General features: G+C 44.1%; 1 protein-coding gene across 3 annotated transcripts in view; it reads left to right on the top strand.

The window, feature by feature from the left end:
* The window catches only part of LOC139536436 (lysine-specific demethylase phf2-like), a 169,642-nt gene that overhangs the window by 16,163 nt on the left and 130,825 nt on the right, over positions 1-22,654 (top strand). For all 3 annotated transcript variants that reach the window (XM_071336971.1, XM_071336970.1, XM_071336972.1), the window contains exons 3-4: positions 4,188-4,299; positions 21,433-21,593. In XM_071336971.1, coding sequence (XP_071193072.1) covers positions 4,188-4,299; positions 21,433-21,593 — 273 coding nt within the window. The remainder of the gene's footprint in view (positions 1-4,187; positions 4,300-21,432; positions 21,594-22,654) is intronic.

Below are 22,654 nucleotides of genomic sequence, written 5' to 3'. Positions count from 1 at the left end.
TAGGACCATGTGGTGTCTAGTCAATAGGACCATGTGGTGTCTAGTCAATAGGACCCTGTGGTGTCTAGTCAATAGGACCCTGTGGTGTCTAGTCAATAGGACCCTGTGGTGTCTAGTCAGTAGGACCCTGTGGTGTCTAGTCAATAGGACCCTGTGGTGTCTAGTCAATAGGACCCTGTGGTGTCTAGTCAATAGGACCCTGTGGTGTCTAGTCAATAGGACCCTGTGGTGTCTAGTCAATAGGACCCTGTGGTGTCTAGTCAATAGGACCCTGTGGTGTCTAGTCAATAGGACCCTGTGGTGTCTAGTCAATAGGACCCTGTGGTGTCTAGTCAATAGGACCCTGTGGTGTCTAGTCAATAGGACCCTGTGGTGTCTAGTCAATAGGACCCTGTGGTGTCTAGTCAATAGGACCCTGTGGTGTCTAGTCAATAGGACCCTGTGGTGTCTAGTCAGTAGGACCCTTTGGTGTCTAGTCAATAGGACCCTGTGGTGTCTAGTCAATAGGACCATGTGGTGTCTAGTCAGTAGGACCCTGTGGTGTCTAGTCAGTAGGACCCTGTGGTGTCTAGTCAGTAGGACCCTGTGGTGTCTAGTCAGTAGGACCCTGTGGTGTCTAGTCAGTAGGACCCTGTGGTGTCTAGTCAATAGGACCCTGTGGTGTCTAGTCAATAGGACCCTGTGGTGTCTAGTCAATAGGACCCTGTGGTGTCTAGTCAATAGGACCCTGTGGTGTCTAGTCAATAGGACCCTGTGGTGTCTAGTCAATAGGACCCTGTGGTGTCTAGTCAATAGGACCCTGTGGTGTCTAGTCAATAGGACCCTGTGGCGTCTAGTCAATAGGACCCGGTGGCGTCTAGTCAATAGGACCCGGTGGCGTCTAGTCAATAGGACCCGGTGGCGTCTAGTCAATAGGACCCGGTGGCGTCTAGTCAATAGGACCCTGTGGCGTCTAGTCAATAGGACCCGGTGGCGTCTAGTCAATAGGACCCGGTGGCGTCTAGTCAATAGGACCCGGTGGCGTCTAGTCAATAGGACCCTGTGGCGTCTAGTCAATAGGACCCTGTGGTGTCTAGTCAATAGGACCCTGTGGTGTCTAGTCAATAGGACCCTGTGGTGTCTAGTCAATAGGACCCTGTGGTGTCTAGTCAATAGGACCCTGTGGTGTCTAGTCAATAGGACCCTGTGGTGTCTAGTCAATAGGACCCTGTGGTGTCTAGTCAATAGGACCCTGTGTTATCTAGTCAATAGGACCCTGTGTTATCTAGTCAATAGGACCCTGTGGTGTCTAGTCAATAGGACCCTGTGGTGTCTAGTCAATAGGACCCTGTGGTGTCTAGTCAATAGGACCCTGTGGTGTCTAGTCAGTAGGACCCTGTGGTGTCTAGTCAGTAGGACCCTGTGGTGTCTAGTCAGTAGGACCCTGTGGTGTCTAGTCAGTAGGACCCTGTGGTGTCTAGTCAATAGGACCCTGTGGTGTCTAGTCAATAGGACCCTGTGGTGTCTAGTCAATAGGACCCTGTGGTGTCTAGTCAATAGGACCCTGTGGTGTCTAGTCAATAGGACCCTGTGGTGTCTAGTCAATAGGACCCTGTGGTGTCTAGTCAATAGGACCCTGTGGTGTCTAGTCAGTAGGACCCTGTGGCGTCTAGTCAATAGGACCCTGTGGCGTCTAGTCAATAGGACCCTGTGGCGTCTAGTCAATAGGACCCTGTGGCGTCTAGTCAATAGGACCCTGTGGCGTCTAGTCAGTAGGACCCTTTGGTGTCTAGTCAATAGGACCCTGTGGTGTCTAGTCAATAGGACCCTGACCCTGTGGTGTCTAGTCAATAGGACCATGTGGCGTCTAGTCAATAGGACCCTGTGGCGTCTAGTCAATAGGACCCTGTGGCGTCTAGTCAATAGGACCCTGTGGCGTCTAGTCAATAGGACCCTGTGGCGTCTAGTCAATAGGACCCTGTGGCGTCTAGTCAGTAGGACCCTTTGGTGTCTAGTCAATAGGACCCTGTGGCGTCTAGTCAATAGGACCCTGTGGCGTCTAGTCAGTAGGACCCTGTGGGGTCTAGTCAATAGGACCCTGTGGGGTCTAGTCAATAGGACCCTGTGGCGTCTAGTCAGTAGGACCCTGTGGGGTCTAGTCAATAGGACCCTGTGGCGTCTAGTCAATAGGACCCTGTGGCGTCTAGTCAATAGGACCCTGTGGCGTCTAGTCAATAGGACCCTGTGGCGTCTAGTCAATAGGACCCTGTGGCGTCTAGTCAATAGGACCCTGTGGCGTCTAGTCAATAGGACCCTGTGGCGTCTAGTCAATAGGACCCTGTGGCGTCTAGTCAATAGGACCCTGTGGCGTCTAGTCAATAGGACCCTGTGGCGTCTAGTCAATAGGACCCTGTGGCGTCTAGTCAATAGGACCCTGTGGCGTCTAGTCAATAGGACCCTGTGGTGTCTAGTCAATAGGACCCTGTGGCTTCTAGTCAATAGGACCCTGTGGCGTCTAGTCAATAGGACCCTGTGGCGTCTAGTCAGTAGGACCCGGTGGCGTCTAGTCAATAGGACCCGGTGGCGTCTAGTCAATAGGACCCGGTGGCGTCTAGTCAATAGGACCCTGTGGCGTCTAGTCAATAGGACCCTGTGGCGTCTAGTCAATAGGACCCTGTGGCGTCTAGTCAATAGGACCCTGTGGCGTCTAGTCAATAGGACCCTGTGGCGTCTAGTCAATAGGACCCTGTGGCGTCTAGTCAATAGGACCCTGTGGCGTCTAGTCAATAGGACCCTGTGGCGTCTAGTCAATAGGACCCTGTGGCGTCTAGTCAATAGGACCCTGTGGCGTCTAGTCAATAGGACCCTGTGGCGTCTAGTCAATAGGACCCTGTGGCGTCTAGTCAACCTGTGGCGTCTAGTCAATAGGACCCTGTGGCGTCTAGTCAATAGGACCCTGTGGCGTCTAGTCAATAGGACCCTGTGGCGTCTAGTCAATAGGACCCTGTGGCGTCTAGTCAATAGGACCCGGTGGCGTCTAGTCAATAGGACCCGGTGGCGTCTAGTCAATAGGACCCGGTGGCGTCTAGTCAGTAGGACCCGGTGGCGTCTAGTCAATAGGACCCGGTGGCGTCTAGTCAATAGGACCCGGTGGCGTCTAGTCAATAGGACCCTGTGGCGTCTAGTCAATAGGACCCTGTGGCGTCTAGTCAATAGGACCCTGTGGCGTCTAGTCAATAGGACCCTGTGGCGTCTAGTCAATAGGACCCTGTGGCGTCTAGTCAATAGGACCCTGTGGCGTCTAGTCAATAGGACCCTGTGGCGTCTAGTCAATAGGACCCTGTGGCGTCTAGTCAATAGGACCCTGTGGCGTCTAGTCAATAGGACCCTGTGGCGTCTAGTCAATAGGACCCTGTGGCGTCTAGTCAATAGGACCCTGTGGCGTCTAGTCAACCTGTGGCGTCTAGTCAATAGGACCCTGTGGCGTCTAGTCAATAGGACCCTGTGGCGTCTAGTCAATAGGACCCTGTGGCGTCTAGTCAATAGGACCCTGTGGCGTCTAGTCAATAGGACCCGGTGGCGTCTAGTCAATAGGACCCGGTGGCGTCTAGTCAATAGGACCCGGTGGCGTCTAGTCAATAGGACCCTGTGGCGTCTAGTCAATAGGACCCTGTGGCGTCTAGTCAATAGGACCCTGTGGCGTCTAGTCAATAGGACCCTGTGGCGTCTAGTCAATAGGACCCTGTGGCGTCTAGTCAATAGGACCCGGTGGCGTCTAGTCAATAGGACCCGGTGGCGTCTAGTCAATAGGACCCTGTGGCGTCTAGTCAATAGGACCCTGTGGCGTCTAGTCAATAGGACCCTGTGGCGTCTAGTCAATAGGACCCTGTGGCGTCTAGTCAATAGGACCCTGTGGCGTCTAGTCAATAGGACCCTGTGGCGTCTAGTCAATAGGACCCTGTGGCGTCTAGTCAATAGGACCCTGTGGTGTCTAGTCAGTAGGACCCTGTGGTGTCTAGTCAGTAGGACCCTGTGGCGTCTAGTCAATAGGACCCTGTGTTGTCTAGTCAATAGGACCCTGTGTTGTCTAGTCAATAGGACCCTGTGGTGATGTTATTTTATTATTGTCTCACATTACATATATTTTGTTGTTGTTCCTAATGGTGGTGTTTGTGTTTATGTGTGTAAATATTTTTGTTTTCCTTTAGTGAAAAACAAGAAAAGGAATAAACAGGACACGGGACAGAGAGGAGACATCCGAGCTGTTCAGAACGGCAGTCAGGTGTTCATCAAGGAGCTACGCAGCCGTACCTTCCCCAGGTAAACAACTGTGTGTGTTGTCTCTGTGTGTACACGTACATCCCAGACAGGATAATCAGACTGTACTAATACATCCCAGACAGGATAATCAGACTGTACTAATACATCCCAGACAGGATAATCAGACTGTACTAATACATCTCAGACAGGATAGTCAGACTGTACTAATACATCCCAGACAGGATAATCAGACTCTACTAATACATCCCAGACAGGATAATCAGACTGTACTAATACATCTCAGACAGGATCATCAGACTGTACTAATACATCCCAGACAGGATAATCAGACTGTACTAATACATCTCAGACAGGATAATCAGACTCTACTAATACATCGCAGACAGGATAATCAGACTGTACTAATACATCCCAGACAGGATAATCAGACTCTACTAATACATCGCAGACAGGATAATCAGACTGTACTAATACATCCCAGACAGGATAATCAGACTCTACTAATACATCCCAGACAGGATAGTCAGACTGTACTAATACATCTCAGACAGGATAATCAGACTGTACTAATACATCCCAGACAGGATAATCAGACTGTACTAATACATCCCAGACCGGATAATCAGACTGTACTAATACATCCCAGACAGGATAATCAGACTGTACTAATACATCCCAGACCGGATAATCAGACTGTACTAATACATCCCAGACAGGCTAATCAGACAGGATAATACATCTCAGACAGGATAATCAGACTGTACTAATACATCCCAGACAGGATAATCAGACTGTACTAATACATCCCAGACAGGCTAATCAGACAGGATAATACATCTCAGACAGGATAATCAGACTGTACTAATACATCCCAGACCGGATAATCAGACTGTACTAATACATCCCAGACCGGATAATCAGACTGTACTAATACATCTCAGACAGGATAATCAGACTGTACTAATACATCTCAGACAGGATAATCAGACTGTACTAATACATCCCAGACAGGATAATCAGACTGTACTAATACATCCCAGACAGGATAATCAGACTGTACTAATACATCCCAGACAGGATAATCAGACTGTACTAATACATCCCAGACAGGATAGTCAGACTGTACTAATACATCCCAGACCGGATAATCAGACTGTACTAATACATCTCAGACAGGATAATCAGACTGTACTAATACATCTCAGACAGGATAATCAGACTGTACTAATACATCCCAGACAGGATAATCAGACTGTACTAATACATCCCAGACAGGATAATCAGACTGTACTAATACATCCCAGACAGGATAGTCAGACTGTACTAATACATCTCAGACAGGATAATCAGACTGTACAAGTACATCTCAGACAGGATAATCAGACTGTACTAATACATCTCAGACAGGATAATCAGACTGTACTAATACATCTCAGACAGGATAATCAGACTGTACTAATACATCTCAGACAGGATAATCAGACTGTACTAATACATCTCAGACAGGATAATCAGACTGTACTAATAGATCCCAGACAGGATCATCAGACTGTACTAATACATCTCAGACAGGATAATCAGACTGTACTAATACATCCCAGACAGGCTCATCAGACAGGATAATACATCTCAGACAGGATAATCAGACTGTACTAATACATCCCAGACAGGATAATCAGACTGTACTAATACATCCCAGACAGGCTAATCAGACAGGATAATACATCTCAGACAGGATAATCAGACTGTACTAATACATCTCAGACAGGATAATCAGACTGTACTAATACATCTCAGACAGGATAATCAGACTGTACTAATACATCCCAGACAGGCTAATCAGACAGGATAATACATCTCAGACAGGATAATCAGACTGTACTAATACATCTCAGACAGGATAATCAGACTGTACTAATACATCTCAGACAGGATAATCAGACTGTACTAATACATCCCAGACCGGATCATCAGACTGTACAAGTACATCTCAGACAGGATAATCAGACTGTACTAATACATCTCAGACAGGATAATCAGACTGTACTAATACATCTCAGACAGGATAATCAGACTGTACTAATAGATCCCAGACAGGATCATCAGACTGTACTAATACATCTCAGACAGGATAATCAGACTGTACTAATAGATCCCAGACAGGATCATCAGACTGTACTAATACATCTCAGACAGGATAATCAGACTGTACTAATACATCCCAGACAGGCTCATCAGACAGGATAATACATCCCAGACAGGATAATCAGACTGTACTAATACATCCCAGACAGGCTAATCAGACAGGATAATACATCTCAGACAGGATAATCAGACTGTACTAATACATCTCAGACAGGATAATCAGACTGTACTAATACATCTCAGACAGGATAATCAGACTGTACTAATACATCTGACAGGATAATCAGACTGTACTAATAGATCCCAGACAGGATCATCAGACTGTACTAATACATCTCAGACAGGATAATCAGACTGTACTAATACATCTCAGACAGGATAATCAGACTGTACTAATACATATCAGACAGGATCATCAGACTGTACTAATACATCTCAGACAGGATAATCAGACTGTACTAATACATCCCAGACCGGATAATCAGACTGTACTAATACATCCCAGACAGGATAATCAGACTGTACTAATACATCCCAGACCGGATAATCAGACTGTACTAATACATCCCAGACAGGCTAATCAGACAGGATAATACATCTCAGACAGGATAATCAGACTGTACTAATACATCCCAGACAGGATAATCAGACTGTACTAATACATCCCAGACAGGCTAATCAGACAGGATAATACATCTCAGACAGGATAATCAGACTGTACTAATACATCCCAGACAGGATAATCAGACTGTACTAATACATCCCAGACAGGATAATCAGACTGTACTAATACATCCCAGACAGGATAGTCAGACTGTACTAATACATCCCAGACAGGCTCATCAGACAGGATAATACATCTCAGACAGGATAATCAGACTGTACTAATACATCCCAGACAGGATAATCAGACTGTACTAATACATCTCAGACAGGATAATCAGACTGTACTAATACATCTCAGACAGGATAATCAGACTGTACTAATACATCTGACAGGATCATCAGACTGTACTAATAGATCCAAGACAGGATCATCAGACTGTACTAATACATCTCAGACAGGATAATCAGACTGTACTAATAGATCCCAGACAGGATCATCAGACTGTACTAATACATCTCAGACAGGATAATCAGACTGTACTAATACATCCCAGACAGGCTCATCAGACAGGATAATACATCTCAGACAGGATAATCAGACTGTACTAATACATCCCAGACAGGATAATCAGACTGTACTAATACATCCCAGACAGGCTAATCAGACAGGATAATACATCTCAGACAGGATAATCAGACTGTACTAATACATCTCAGACAGGATAATCAGACTGTACTAATACATCTCAGACAGGATAATCAGACTGTACTAATACATCCCAGACCGGATCATCAGACTGTACTAATACATCTCAGACAGGATAATCAGACTGTACTAATACATCCCAGACAGGCTCATCAGACAGGATAATACATCTCAGACAGGATAATCAGACTGTACTAATACATCCCAGACAGGCTAATCAGACAGGATAATACATCTCAGACAGGATAATCAGACTGTACTAATACATCTCAGACAGGATAATCAGACTGTACTAATACATCTGACAGGCTAATACATCCCAGACAGGCTAATCAGACAGGATAATACATCCCATACAGGATAATCAGACTGTACTAATACATCCCAGACAGGATAGTCAGACTGTACTAATACATCCCAGACAGGATAGTCAGACTGTACTAATACATCCCAGACAGGATAGTCAGACTGTACTAATAGATCCCAAACAGGATAATCAGACTGTACTAATACATCTCAGACAGGATAATCAGACTGTACTAATACATCTCAGACAGGATAGTCAGACTGTACTAATACATCCCAGAGCGGTCTCAACAGTAGCTGATTGAACAGGACTTGTTCATCTAGTGTGGTCATTATAGACAGGTGGTGATTTTAGATCATGCTGGATTGACACTTTCTGAGTTTCCAGTTGTTTTGAAAGCGGCAGAAGTCATGCTGGATTGACACCATGGCCAATGTTGAATGGTTATCCTTTTAAGCCTGAAAAAGAGACCCTTAAACCCAGACTTGAACTACACAGCCACTCCACTGAATAGCAGGCTAGTGATTGCTTTGCAATGCTTGCAGTTAGCCACCGATTCCTTCCAAATTCATTGTTGAATTTGTGATTTCCAACTTGTTGTGTAATGTTTATGTCTAATTGCCGATGAGCACCGGTATGTTTTATCTATAATTTCTCTTTATATGACAAGGATTGCTAAGGATGTGCCTGTAGATTGTCGTCTTGATTCATGATTTTGAAAGTATGATGTTGACATGATCAGTCCAATCAAAGCTACTGTACATGTAACGTGATTTGAAGTCTTTTTTATCTGTGGCCAATGACCTTGAGCCTTCTTGGATGGGCACTTCTAATGTAACTCTATGGCAGCACCCAAGGGGCTTGCATTTTCGAGCTCTACCCTTAGAGTTGGCGGTGACGTAGTGTCCCCATGAGTGACAGCCAATCACGGCACAACTAGAAAACATTACCAACCCTTACGCTCTGTATTTTCCGCCGCCCCACCTCCACAGAAAGCACTGAGCGAGGCTGAAACACCTGCATTTTGGAGCTGCCATACTCAAGAAAACAAAAAAGAGACAGAGTTTCTATGCGGTTTTATTAACTCAATTAAAAAATATTTATATTGCAAACTGATACTTAAACTTGAGACTCTTGTCCCCCTGTTGCTAATTTTAAATATTTATTGGAGGATTTTTATTTTTGTATTGCTTGTAACTGCTCTGGGTAATGCAAGTTCTTGTGCTGTTAGGGGAATAACCTGTGTGTAAATGTAATCTGTTGCTGTATTTCTTTGTGTTATCTGTGATCGTTTTGTTTGTCTTGTTTAGTTTCTTAATCATTGTACCTAAACTGTATGTGTGAACATGTATACGCAGGGCCCAGCTGTAAAAGAGACCTTGGTCTCAGTCTGTGTTCCTTGTTGAAATAAAGGTAGAATAATAATAATATGTGACACGTATTAATGACAAAATAACATGCAAAACAGGTATCTAAAATAAAAAGCTAGAAATGTTCGCCACTGGGTGGGTTGTTTAGCAGCAAACTGTGCAACTTTGGGTTAAAACAGACGGCTTGGCTTACATTCAAAGGATCATTGACAACATGTAAACTATTTTTAGTCTCTAAATGTTTATTGAAAACATAAATACATTTGCACAATAAACACTTGTCTCTCAAATACATCGTTACAGTTGTTGGTTAGCTAACTATCTACTTTTAGCCATATTAGCATAGATAGGACATGTCAAAACACCTCAAAACAAGACATGGTATCAAGGACAAGACACCAATACAGCTGCAAGCCGAGGTTCAGCTATGGGCCCCCTGTCCAGCAGGAAAACATGTTTTTACTTTTATTTATTCAGGGACCAGGGTCTCATTCACATTGGTGCCCTGAGGACAAACATTTTCACTATCAAGAAAATGAACATTCCAAATAAAATGACAAGGTACAAGCTCAACGAATAAACCATTACAATCAACGGAAACACCTGCAATCCTCAATGAGTCCATTGAACTCCAGAGAACTACATTTCCCTAATGGCACCAGGGTATCAACATGCAAGGAATTCCGCAGGTTATTCCAACAATTGGGACCACTAAAACTAAAAGAGGACCTAAAGTGGTGGAGACCAGAGGGACCTCTAGAGTTAACCATGTTTTTATACTTTAACAATGACGTTCGCTAAGTTGGGAGCTTGTGTACTAGAGCTTTGGAAACAAACATTTCATAATGAAGTGATCTCTGGGACGTGAATGAGGACCAGCCAATGTTTTGATACAGGATGCAGTGATGAGTATTAAAACTGGCACCGTGATAAACGCTAGAGCTGCCCCCGGTCGACTGTAACTGCTGTTATTGTGAAGTGGAAACGTCTAGGAGCAACAACGGTTCAGCCGCGAAGTGGTAGGCCACACCAAGCTCACAGGACAGCGGAGTTGAGCGGTAGGAAACCCCACTCATGAAGCAGCACCGCTCCGGTGCTCCACTTCCTTTCCAACCGCTCCGGTGCTCCACTTCCTTTCCAAACGCTCCGGTGCTCCACTTCCTTTCCATCCGCTCCGGTGCTCCACTTCCTTTCCAACAGCTCCGGTGCTCCACTTCCTTTCCAACCGCTCCGGTGCTCCACTTCCTTTCCAACAGCTCCGGTGCTCCACTTCCTTTCCAACTGCTCCGGTGCTCCACTTCCTTTCCAACCGCTCCGGTGCTCCACTTCCTTTCCAACCGCTCCGGTGCTCCACTTCCTTTCCAACCGCTCCGGTGCTCCACTTCCTTCCCAACCGCTCCGTTAAAAAATGCTCCTCACAGGAAAAAAAAACTCCTGCTCCAAATTCGCTCCATTCATTAAAATCACAATTGAAGCAACCTATCTGTTTCTGTCCTTACCTGGATCTACCAGTTGGTTTTGAAGTTCTGAAACCAAACCATGTGAGTTGAATGAAACGTATTAATAAACAACTGGAAAATGTGGTTGTAAGAAGCGATCATCATTTCAAATAGGCTACATGTTGTATTAAACAGCATATAAACACTCCTCTCTGCTCCACTCCTCTCTGTTTCAGCTTCACTCCTCTCTGTTCCAGCTCCACTCCTCTCTGCTCCAGCTCCACTCCTCTCTGTTCCCGCTCCACTCCTCTCTGTTCCAGCTTCACTCCTCTCTGTTCCAGCTCCACTCCTCTCTGTTCCAGCTCCAATCCTCTCTGTTCCCGCTCCACTCCTCTCTGTTCCCGCTCCACTCCTCTCTGTTCCAGCTCCACTCCTCTCTGTTCCAGCTCCACTCCTCTCTGTTCCAGCTCCACTCCTCTCTGTTCCAGCTCCACTCCTCTCTGTTCCCGCTCCACTCCTCTCTGTTCCCGCTCCACTCCTCTCTGTTCCCGCTCCACTCCTCTCTGTTCCCGCTCCACTCCTCTCTGTTCCAGCTCCACTCCTCTCTGTTCCAGCTCCACTCCTCTCTGGTCCAGCTCCACTCCTCTCTGTTCCCGCTCCACTCCTCTCTGTTCCAGCTCCACTCCTCTCTGTTCCAGCTCCACTCCTCTCTGGTCCAGCTCCACTCCTCTCTGTTCCCGCTCCACTCCTCTCTGTTCCCGCTCCACTCCTCTCTGTTCCCGCTCCACTCCTCTCTGTTCCCGCTCCACTCCAGTCCACTCTGTTCCAGCTCCACTCCTCTCTGCTCCAGCTCCACTCCTCTCTGTTCCCGCTCCACTCCTCTCTGTTCCAGCTCCACTCCAGTCCACTCTGCTCCAGCTCCACTCCTCTCTGTTCCAGCTCCACTCCTCTCTGTTCCCGCTCCACTCCTCTTTGTTCCAGCTCCACTCCTCTCTGTTCCAGCTCCACTCCTCTCTGTTCCTGCTCCACTCCAGTCCTCTCTGTTCCAGCTCCACTCCTCTCTGCTCCAGCTCCACTCCTCTCTGTTCCAGCTCCACTCCTCTCTGTTCCCGCTCCACTCCTCTCTGTTCCCGCTCCACTCCTCTCTGTTCCCGCTCCACTCCTCTCTGTTCCAGCTCCACTCCTCTCTGTTCCAGCTCCACTCCTCTCTGTTCCAGCTCCACTCCAGTCCTCTCTGTTCCAGCTCCACTCCTCTCTGTTCCAGCTCCACTCCTCTCTGTTCCAGCTCCACTCATCTCTGTTCCAGCTCCACTCCTCTCTGTTCCCGCTCCACTCCACTCTGTTCCCGCTCCACTCCTCTCTGTTCCAGCTTCACTCCTCTCTGTTCCCGCTCCACTCCAGTCCACTCTGCTCCAGCTCCACTCCTCTCTGTTCCAGCTCCACTCCTCTCTGTTCCAGCTCCACTCCTCTCTGTTCCCGCTCCACTCCTCTCTGTTCCAGCTCCACTCCTCTCTGTTCCCGCTCCACTCCTCTCTGTTCCAGCTCCACTCCTCTCTGTTCCAGCTCCACTCCAGTCCACTCTGCTCCAGCTCCACTCCTCTCTGTTCCCACTCCTCTCTGTTCCAGCTCCACTCCACTCTGCTCCAGCTCCACTCCTCTCTGTTCCAGCTCCACTCCTCTCTGTTCCAGCTCCACTCCTCTCTGTTCCAGCTCCACTCTGCTCCAGCAACACTCATATACTGAGTGCTAAATGTAAAAGTTGTTTGTTCTCGGTTGCAACATGCACAAGGTAAATGTCCTAACCGTCTTGCCAAAACTTTAGTTTGTTAATTAATAACTTCTTATGGCTGAGATCGGCTGAGATCCCGTTAATGGGATCGATATGACAACAGCCAGTGAAAGTGCAGGGCGCCAAAATCAAACAACAGAAATCTCATAATTAACATTCCTCAAACATACAAGTATTTTACACCATTTTAAAGATAAACTTGTTGTTAATCCCACCACAGTGTCCGATTTCAAAAAGGCTTTACTGCTAAAGCATACCATGCGATTATGTTAGGTCAGCAACTAGTCACGGAAAAACACAGCCATTTTTCCAGCCAGAGAGGAGTCACAAAAACAGGAAATAGAGATAAAATGAATCACTAACCTTTGATGATCTTCATCAGATGGCACTCATAGGACTTCATGTTAAACAATACATGTATGTTTTGTTCGATAAAGTTCATATTTATATCCAAAAATCTCAGTTTACATTGGCGCGTTATGGTCAGAAATCTATTGTCTCAAACAAACATCTGGTGAAAGTGCAGAGAGCCACATCAAATTACAGAAATACTCATCATAAATGTTGATGACAATACAAGTGTTGTGCATGGAATTAAAGATATACTTCTCCTTAATGCAACCGCTGTGTCAGATTTCAAAAAAGCTTTACGGAAAAAGCACACCATGCTATAATCTGAGTACAGTGCTCAGGCACCAAAACAAGCCATACAGATATCCGCCATGTTGTGGAGTCAATAGAAGTCAGAAATAGCATTATAAATATTCACTTACCTTTGATGATTTTCATCGGAATGCACTCCCAGGATTCCCAGTTCCACAATAAATGTTTGTACTGTTCGATAAAGTTCATAATTTATGTCCAAATACCTCCTTTTTGTTTGCGCGTTTAGTTCACAATCCAATCTCATGAGGCGCAGGCACACTTAGTCCAGACGAAAAGTCAAAAAGTTATATTACAGTCCGTAGAAACATGTCAAACGATGTATAGAATCAATCTTTAGGATGTTTTTATCATAAATCTTCAATAATGTTCCAACCGGAGAATTCCTTTGTCTTCAGAAATGAAAGGGAACGCAGTTCGCTCTCACGGCCGCACGCGTGACTTAGCTCATGGCATTCTGCCAGACCTCTTAGTCAAACAGCTCTTATTCGCTCCCCCTTCACAGTAGAAGCCTGAAACAAGGTTCTAAAGACTGTTGACATCTAGTGGAAGCCTTAGGAAGTGCAATATGACCCCATAGACACTGTATATTGAATAAGCAAAGACTTGAAAACCTACAAACCCTAGATTTCCCACTTCCTGGTTGGATTTTTTCTCAGGTTTTTGCCTGCCATATGAGTCCTGTTATACTCACAGACATCATTCAAACAGTTTTAGAAACTTCTGAGTGTTTCTATCCAAATCTACTAATAATATGCATATCTTAGCTTCTGGGCCTGAGTAGCAGGCAGTTTACTCTGGGCACGCTTTTCATCCGAACGTGAAAATAGCGCCCCCAGCTATAAGAAGTTGACTCCAACCTAAGTGTATGTAAACTTCCGACTTCAACTGTAGGTGTTTAACATATCAGCTGACCACATCATATGATATATCAATCTGGTGCTGACTGCGAAGTCGATGACGTGGCACACAACTGGTCGATTCAATGCAATGTAGTCGGCCTGGAACGCAACCTATATGGTTAAACTCTATGGAACAGTTTCCTGGACCCAGGCTTAATCTGTTACTTCACTGATCCTCTTAGACTGAAGTTCAGCGATCTGTGACGCGAACCTACCAGAACAGCTAAATGCCTTCTATGTTCGCTTCTAGGTAAGCAACACTAAACCGTGTTCTGGAAGAAGTTACAGGAAGTTTTGAGAGCCCAACGCAAACTAATATTAGCACAGTGACTGGAAGTCTATGGGTATCTGTTAGCGTTAGCACAATGACTGGAAGTAATGATATGTAATGATATGCTATGTGGTTCATAAGGACAGCGTAGCTAACATACCGGTCCATACTGCTGTAATGATATGCTATGTGGTTCATAAGGACAGCGTAGCTAACATACCGGTACATACTGCTGTAATGATATGCTATGTGGTTCATAAGGACAGCGTAGCTAGCTAACATACCGGTCCATACTGCTGTAATGATATGCTATGTGGTTCATAAGGACAGCGTAGCTAACATACCGGTACATACTGCTGTAATGATATGCTATGTGGTTCATAAGGACAGCGTAGCTAACATACCGGTACATACTGCTGTAATGATATGCTATGTGGTTCATAAGGACAGCGTAGCTAACATACCGGTACATACTGCTGTAATGATATGCTATGTGGTTCGTAAGGACAGCGTAGCTAACATACCGGTCCATACTGCTGTAATGATATGCTATGTGGTTCATAAGGACAGTGTAGCTAACATACTGGTACATACTGCTGTAATGATATGCTATGTGGTTCATAAGGACAACGTAGCTAACATACCGGTACATACTGCTGTAACGATATGTTATGTGGTTCATAAGGACAGTGTAGCTAGCCAACATACCGGTCCATACTGCTGTAATGATATGTTATGTGGTTCATAAGGACAGTGTAGCTAACATACCGGTACATACTGCTGTAATGATATGCTATGTGGTTCATAAGGACAGCGTAGCTAGCTAACATACCGGTACATACTGCTGTAATGATATGCTATGTGGTTCATAAGGACAGCGTAGCTAACATACCGGTACATACTGCTGTAATGATATGCTATGTGGTTCATAAGGACAGCGTAGCTAGCTAACATACCGGTCCATACTGCTGTAATGATATGCTATGTGGTTCATAAGGACAGTGTAGCTAACATACCGGTACATACTGCTGTAATGATATGCTATGTGGTTCATAAGGACAGCGTAGCTAGCTAACATACCGGTCCATACTGCTGTAATGATATGCTATGTGGTTCATAAGGACAGCGTAGCTAACATACCGGTACATACTGCTGTAATGATATGCTATGTGGTTCATAAGGACAGCGTAGCTAGCTAACATACCGGTCCATACTGCTGTAATGATATGCTATGTGGTTCATAAGGACAGCGTAGCTAACATACCGGTACATACTGCTGTAATGATATGCTATGTGGTTCATAAGGACAGCGTAGCTAACATACCGGTACATACTGCTGTAATGATATGCTATGTGGTTCATAAGGACAGCGTAGCTAACATACCGGTACATACTGCTGTAATGATATGCTATGTGGTTCGTAAGGACAGCGTAGCTAACATACCGGTCCATACTGCTGTAATGATATGCTATGTGGTTCATAAGGACAGTGTAGCTAACATACTGGTACATACTGCTGTAATGATATGCTATGTGGTTCGTTAGTACAGCGTAGCTAGCTAACATACCGGTACATACTGCTGTAATGATATGTTATGTGGTTCATAAGGACAGTGTAGCTAGCCAACATACCGGTCCATACTGCTGTAATGATATGTTATGTGGTTCATAAGGACAGTGTAGCTAACATACCGGTACATACTGCTGTAATGATATGCTATGTGGTTCATAAGGACAGCGTAGCTAGCTAACATACCGGTACATACTGCTGTAATGATATGCTATGTGGTTCATAAGGACAGCGTAGCTAGCTAACATACCGGTACATACTGCTGTAATGATATGCTATGTGGTTCATAAGGACAGCGTAGCTAACATACCGGTCCATACTGCTGTAATGATATGCTATGTGGTTCATAAGGACAGCGTAGCTAGCTAACATACCGGTCCATACTGCTGTAATGATATGTTATGTGGTTCATAAGGACAGCGTAGCTAGCTAACATACCGGTCCATACTGCTGTAATGATATGCTATGTGGTTCATAAGGACAGTGTAGCTAGCCAACATACCGGTACATACTGCTGTGATGATATGTTATGTGGTTCGTAAGGACAGTGTAGCTAGCTAACATACCGGTCCATACTGCTGTAATGATATGCTATGTGGTTCATAAGGACAGCGTAGCTAACATACCGGTCCATACTGCTGTAATGATATGCTATGTGGTTCATAAGGACAGTGTAGCTAACATACCGGTACATACTGCTGTAATGATATGCTATGTGGTTCATAAGGACAGCGTAGCTAGCTAACATACCGGTCCATACTGCTGTAATGATATGCTGTGTGGTTCGTAGGTACAGCGTAGCTAACATACCGGTACATACTGCTGTAATGATATGCTATGTGGTTCATAAGGACAGTGTAGCTAACATACCGGTACATACTGCTGTAATGATATGCTATGTGGTTCATAAGGACAGCGTAGCTAGCTAACATACCGGTCCATACTGCTGTAATGATATGCTATGTGGTTCATAAGGACAGTGTAGCTAACATACCGGTACATACTGCTGTAATGATATGCTATGTGGTTCATAAGGACAGTGTAGCTAGCTAACATACCGGTACATACTGCTGTAATGATATGCTATGTGGTTCATAAGGACAGCGTAGCTAGCTAACATACCGGTCCATACTGCTGTAATGATATGCTATGTGGTTCGTAAGGACAGCGTAGCTAACATACCGGTCCATACTGCTGTAATGACATGCTATGTGGTTCGTAAGGACAGGGTAGCTAGCTAACATACCGGTCCATACTGCTGTAATGATATGCTATGTGGTTCATAAGGACAGTGTAGCTAGCTAACATACCGGTCCATACTGCTGTAATGACATGCTATGTGGTTCGTAAGGACAGCGTAGCTAACAAATTGTCAGCCAACATAACGTATAACAAAGACTCCAGCCACCAAAGTCATATACTTTTTTTCCACACGGCAAGTCTGGAACCAACATTACCCTGAACAGCTCTACCCCCAAGCCATAAGACTGCTAAGTAGATAGTTAAATAGTTAGTTAAATGGTTAGTTAAATAGTTAAATGGTTAGTTAAATAGTTAAATGGTTAGTTAAATAATTAGTTTAATGGTTAGTTAAATAGTTAGTTAAATAGTTAGTTAAATGGTTAGTTAAATAGTTAGTTAAATGGTTAGTTAAATTGTTAGTTCAATAGTTAGTTAAATGGTTAGTTCAATAGTTAGTTAAATGGTTAGTTAAATAATTAGTTAAATGGTTAGTTAAATAGTTTAATGGTTAGTTAAATAATTAGTTCAATGATTAGTTAAATTGTTAGTTAAATAGTTAGTTAAATAGTTAGTTAAATAGTTAACTGGTTAGTTAACTGGTTAGTTAAATGGTTAGTTAAATAGTTAGTTAAATGGTTAGTTAAATGGTTAGTTAAATGGTTAGTTAAATGGTTAGTTAAATGGTTAGTTAAATGGTTAGTTAAATGGTTTGTTAAATGGTTTGTTAAATAGTTTGTTAAATGGTTTGTTAAATGGTTTGTTAAATGGTTTGTTAAATGGTTTGTTAAATGGTTAGTTAAATAGTTTAATGGTTAGTTAAATAATTAGTTAAATCATTAGTTAAATTGTTAGTTAAATTGTTAGTTAAATAGTTAGTTAAATAGTTAACTGGTTAGTTAAATGGTTAGTTAAATGGTTAAATGGTTTGTTAAATGGTTTGTTAAATGGTTTGTTAAATAGTTTGGCAAATAGTTTGTTAAATGGTTTGTTAAATGGTTAGTTAAATAGTTTAAATAATTTAACCATTTAACAACAAACCACATCAATTACCTCATACCCCCCCTGCACATCCCTTTACCACTTCCTGTATCTACATCAATTACCTCGTACCCCCCTGCACATCCCTTTACCACTTCCTGTATCTACATCAATTACCTCATATATATCCAAGTTATTGTTACTCATTGTGTATTTATTTTTTTACGTGTTATTACTTTTCTATTATTTCTCTATTTTCTTTCTGCATACTTAGGAAGGCCCCGTAAATAAGCATTTCACTGTTAGTCTACACCTGTTGTTGGGAAGGGCCTGTAACTAAGCATTTCACTGTTAGTCTACACCTGTTGTTGGGAAGGGCCTGTAACTAAGCATTTCACTGTTAGTCTACACCTGTTGTTGGGAAGGGCCTGTAACTAAGCATTTCACTGTTAGTCTACACCTGTTGTTGGGAAGGGCCTGTAACTAAGCATTTCACTGTTAGTCTACACCTGTTGTTGGGAAGGGCCTGTAACTAAGCATTTCACTGTTAGTCTACACCTGTTGTTGGGAAGGGCCTGTAACTAAGCATTTCACTGTTAGTTTACACCTGTTGTTGGGAAGGGCCTGTAACTAAGCATTTCACTGTTAGTCTACACCTGTTGTTGGGAAGGGCCTGTAACTAAGCATTTCACTGTTAGTCTACACCTGTTGTTGGGAAGGGCCTGTAACTAAGCATTTCACTGTTAGTTTACACCTGTTGTTGGGAAGGGCCTGTAACTAAGCATTTCACTGTTAGTTTACACCTGTTGTTGGGAAGGGCCTGTAACTAAGCAGTTCACTGTTAGTCTACACCTGTTGTTGGGAAGGGCCTGTAACTAAGCATTTCACTGTTAGTCTACACCTGTTGTTGGGAAGGGCCTGTAACTAAGCATTTCACTGTTAGTCTACACCTGTTGTTGGGAAGGGCCTGTAACTAAGCATTTCACTGTTAGTTTACACCTGTTGTTGGGAAGGGCCTGTAACTAAGCATTTCACTGTTAGTCTACACCTGTTGTTGGGAAGGGCCTGTAACTAAGCATTTCACTGTTAGTCTACACCTGTTGTTGGGAAGGGCCTGTAACTAAGCATTTCACTGTTAGTCTACACCTGTTGTTGGGAAGGGCCTGTAACTAAGCATTTCACTGTTAGTCTACACCTGTTGTTGGGAAGGGCCTGTAACTAAGCATTTCACTGTTAGTCTACACCTGTTGTTGGGAAGGGCCTGTAACTAAGCAGTTCACTGTTAGTCTACACCTGTTGTTGGGAAGGGCCTGTAACTAAGCATTTCACTGTTAGTCTACACCTGTTGTTGGGAAGGGCCTGTAACTAAGCATTTCACTGTTAGTTTACACCTGTTGTTGGGAAGGGCCTGTAACTAAGCATTTCACTGTTAGTTTACACCTGTTGTTGGGAAGGGCCTGTAACTAAGCATTTCACTGTTAGTCTACACCTGTTGTTGGGAAGGGCCTGTAACTAAGCATTTCACTGTTAGTTTACACCTGTTGTTGGGAAGGGCCTGTAACTAAGCATTTCACTGTTAGTCTACACCTGTTGTTGGGAAGGGCCTATAACTAAGCATTTCACTGTTAGTCTACACCTGTTGTTGGGAAGGGCCTGTAACTAAGCATTTCACTGTTAGTTTACACCTGTTGTTGGGAAGGGCCTGTAACTAAGCATTTCACTGTTAGTCTACACCTGTTGTTGGGAAGGGCCTGTAACTAAGCATTTCACTGTTAGTCTACACCTGTTGTTGGGAAGGGCCTGTAACTAAGCATTTCACTGTTAGTTTACACCTGTTGTTGGGAAGGGCCTGTAACTAAGCATTTCACTGTTAGTCTACACCTGTTGTTGGGAAGGTCCTGTAACTAAGCATTTCACTGTTAGTCTACACCTGTTGTTGGGAAGGGCCTGTAACTAAGCATTTCACTGTTAGTCTACACCTGTTGTTGGGAAGGGCCTGTAACTAAGCATTTCACTGTTAGTTTACACCTGTTGTTGGGAAGGGCCTGTAACTAAGCATTTCACTGTTAGTCTACACCTGTTGTTGGGAAGGGCCTGTAACTAAGCATTTCACTGTTAGTCTACACCTGTTGTTGGGAAGGTCCTGTAACTAAGCATTTCACTGTTAGTCTACACCTGTTGTTGGGAAGGGCCTGTAACTAAGCATTTCACTGTTAGTCTACACCTGTTGTTGGGAAGGGCCTGTAACTAAGCATTTCACTGTTAGTCTACACCTGTTGTTGGGAAGGGCCTGTAACTAAGCATTTCACTGTTAGTCTACACCTGTTGTTGGGAAGGGCCTGTAACTAAGCATTTCACTGTTAGTCTACACCTGTTGTTGGGAAGGGCCTGTAACTAAGCATTTCACTGTTAGTCTACACCTGTTGTTGGGAAGGGCCTGTAACTAAGCATTTCACTGTTAGTCTACACCTGTTGTTGGGAAGGGCCTGTAACTAAGCATTTCACTGTTAGTTTACACCTGTTGTTGGGAAGGGCCTGTAACTAAGCATTTCACTGTTAGTCTACACCTGTTGTTGGGAAGGGCCTGTAACTAAGCATTTCACTGTTAGTCTACACCTGTTGTTGGGAAGGTCCTGTAACTAAGCATTTCACTGTTAGTCTACACCTGTTGTTGGGAAGGGCCTGTAACTAAGCATTTCACTGTTAGTCTACACCTGTTGTTGGGAAGGGCCTGTAACTAAGCATTTCACTGTTAGTCTACACCTGTTGTTGGGAAGGGCCTGTAACTAAGCATTTCACTGTTAGTCTACACCTGTTGTTGGGAAGGGCCTGTAACTAAGCATTTCACTGTTAGTCTACACCTGTTGTTGGGAAGGGCCTGTAACTAAGCATTTCACTGTTAGTCTACACCTGTTGTTGGGAAGGGCCTGTAACTAAGCATTTCACTGTTAGTCTACACCTGTTGTTGGGAAGGGCCTGTAACTAAGCATTTCACTGTTAGTCTACACCTGTTGTTGGGAAGGGCCTGTAACTAAGCATTTCACTGTTAGTTTACACCGTTTGTTTTTTATTAAGCATGTGACGAATCCAATTGGATGTGATTTGACTGTTATATCCTCAGCTCTGAGGACAAGGGGTATGAATACTTTCTGAAGGCTTCTGTAATGTAATCTATGTCTCACAGCTCTGAGGACGTTGTGGTGAAGCTGAACGGCAGTCAGCTGACGATGGACTACCTGGAGGAGGTTGGTTTTAACGAGCCCATCCTGGTTCTGAAGAAGGACGGTCTGGGGATGTCTCTGCCCGCTCCTACCTTCTACATCAATGATGTGGAGAACCATGTTGGTACGTATAGTCCTGTCTCTGTCTACTAACAGCTTTAGTAATACTGGGGATGTCACTGCCCGCTCCTACCTTCTACATCAGTGATGTGGAGAACTACAGTGAGCTCCAAGAGTATTGGGACACGTTAAGTTGTTTTGGCTCTGTACTCCAGCACTTTGGATTTGAAATGATACCATGACTATGAGGTTAAAGTGCAGACTGTCAGCTTTAATTTGAGGGTATTTTCATTCATATCGGGTGAACCGTTTAGAAATTACAGCACTTTTTGTACATTGTCCCCAAAAGTATTGGGATAAATTCACTTACACTATATAGTGCTTTCGGGAAGTATTCAGACCCCTTTCCCACATTTTGTTACGTTACAGCCTTATTCTAAAATTGATTAAATAAAATGTTTTTCTCATCAGAAGTACCTTATTTACATAAGTATTCAGACCCTTTGCTATGAGACTCGAAATTGAGGTTGTTTTTTCTTTGTCATTATGGGGTATTGTGATGTCATTATGGGGTATTGTGATGTCATTATGGGGTATTGTGATGTCATTATGGGGTATTGTGTGTAGAGTGATGAGGAATGTAGTTTTATTAATCCATTTTAGAATGGACTGTGTATACAAAAGTATGTGGACACCCCCTTCAAATTAGTGGATTCAGCTATTTCAGCCACACCCGTTGCTGACAGGTGTATAAAATTGACATAGACAAACATTAGCAGTAGAATGGCCCGTACTGAAGAGCTCAGTGACTTTCAACGTGGCACCGTCATAGGATGCCACCTTTTCAACAAGTCAGTTCCTCAAAATTTCTGCCCTGCTAGAGCTGCCCCTGTCAACTGTAAGTGCTGCTATTGTGAAATGTAAACGTCTAGGAGCAACAACGGCTCACCTGCGAAGTGGTAGACCACACAAACTCACAGAACGGGACCTCGGAGTGCTGAATTACGTAGTGATGAAATCGTCTGTCCTCTGTTGCAACACTCACTACTGAGTTCCAAACTGCTTCTGGAAGCAACGTCAGCACAATAACTGTCAGGAGCTTCATGAAATGGGTTTCCATGGCCG

Source organism: Salvelinus alpinus, chromosome 12, assembly GCF_045679555.1.
Source record: "Salvelinus alpinus chromosome 12, SLU_Salpinus.1, whole genome shotgun sequence".
NCBI lineage: Eukaryota > Metazoa > Chordata > Actinopteri > Salmoniformes > Salmonidae > Salvelinus > Salvelinus alpinus.
This window is presented reverse-complemented; position numbering and strand designations above follow the sequence as displayed.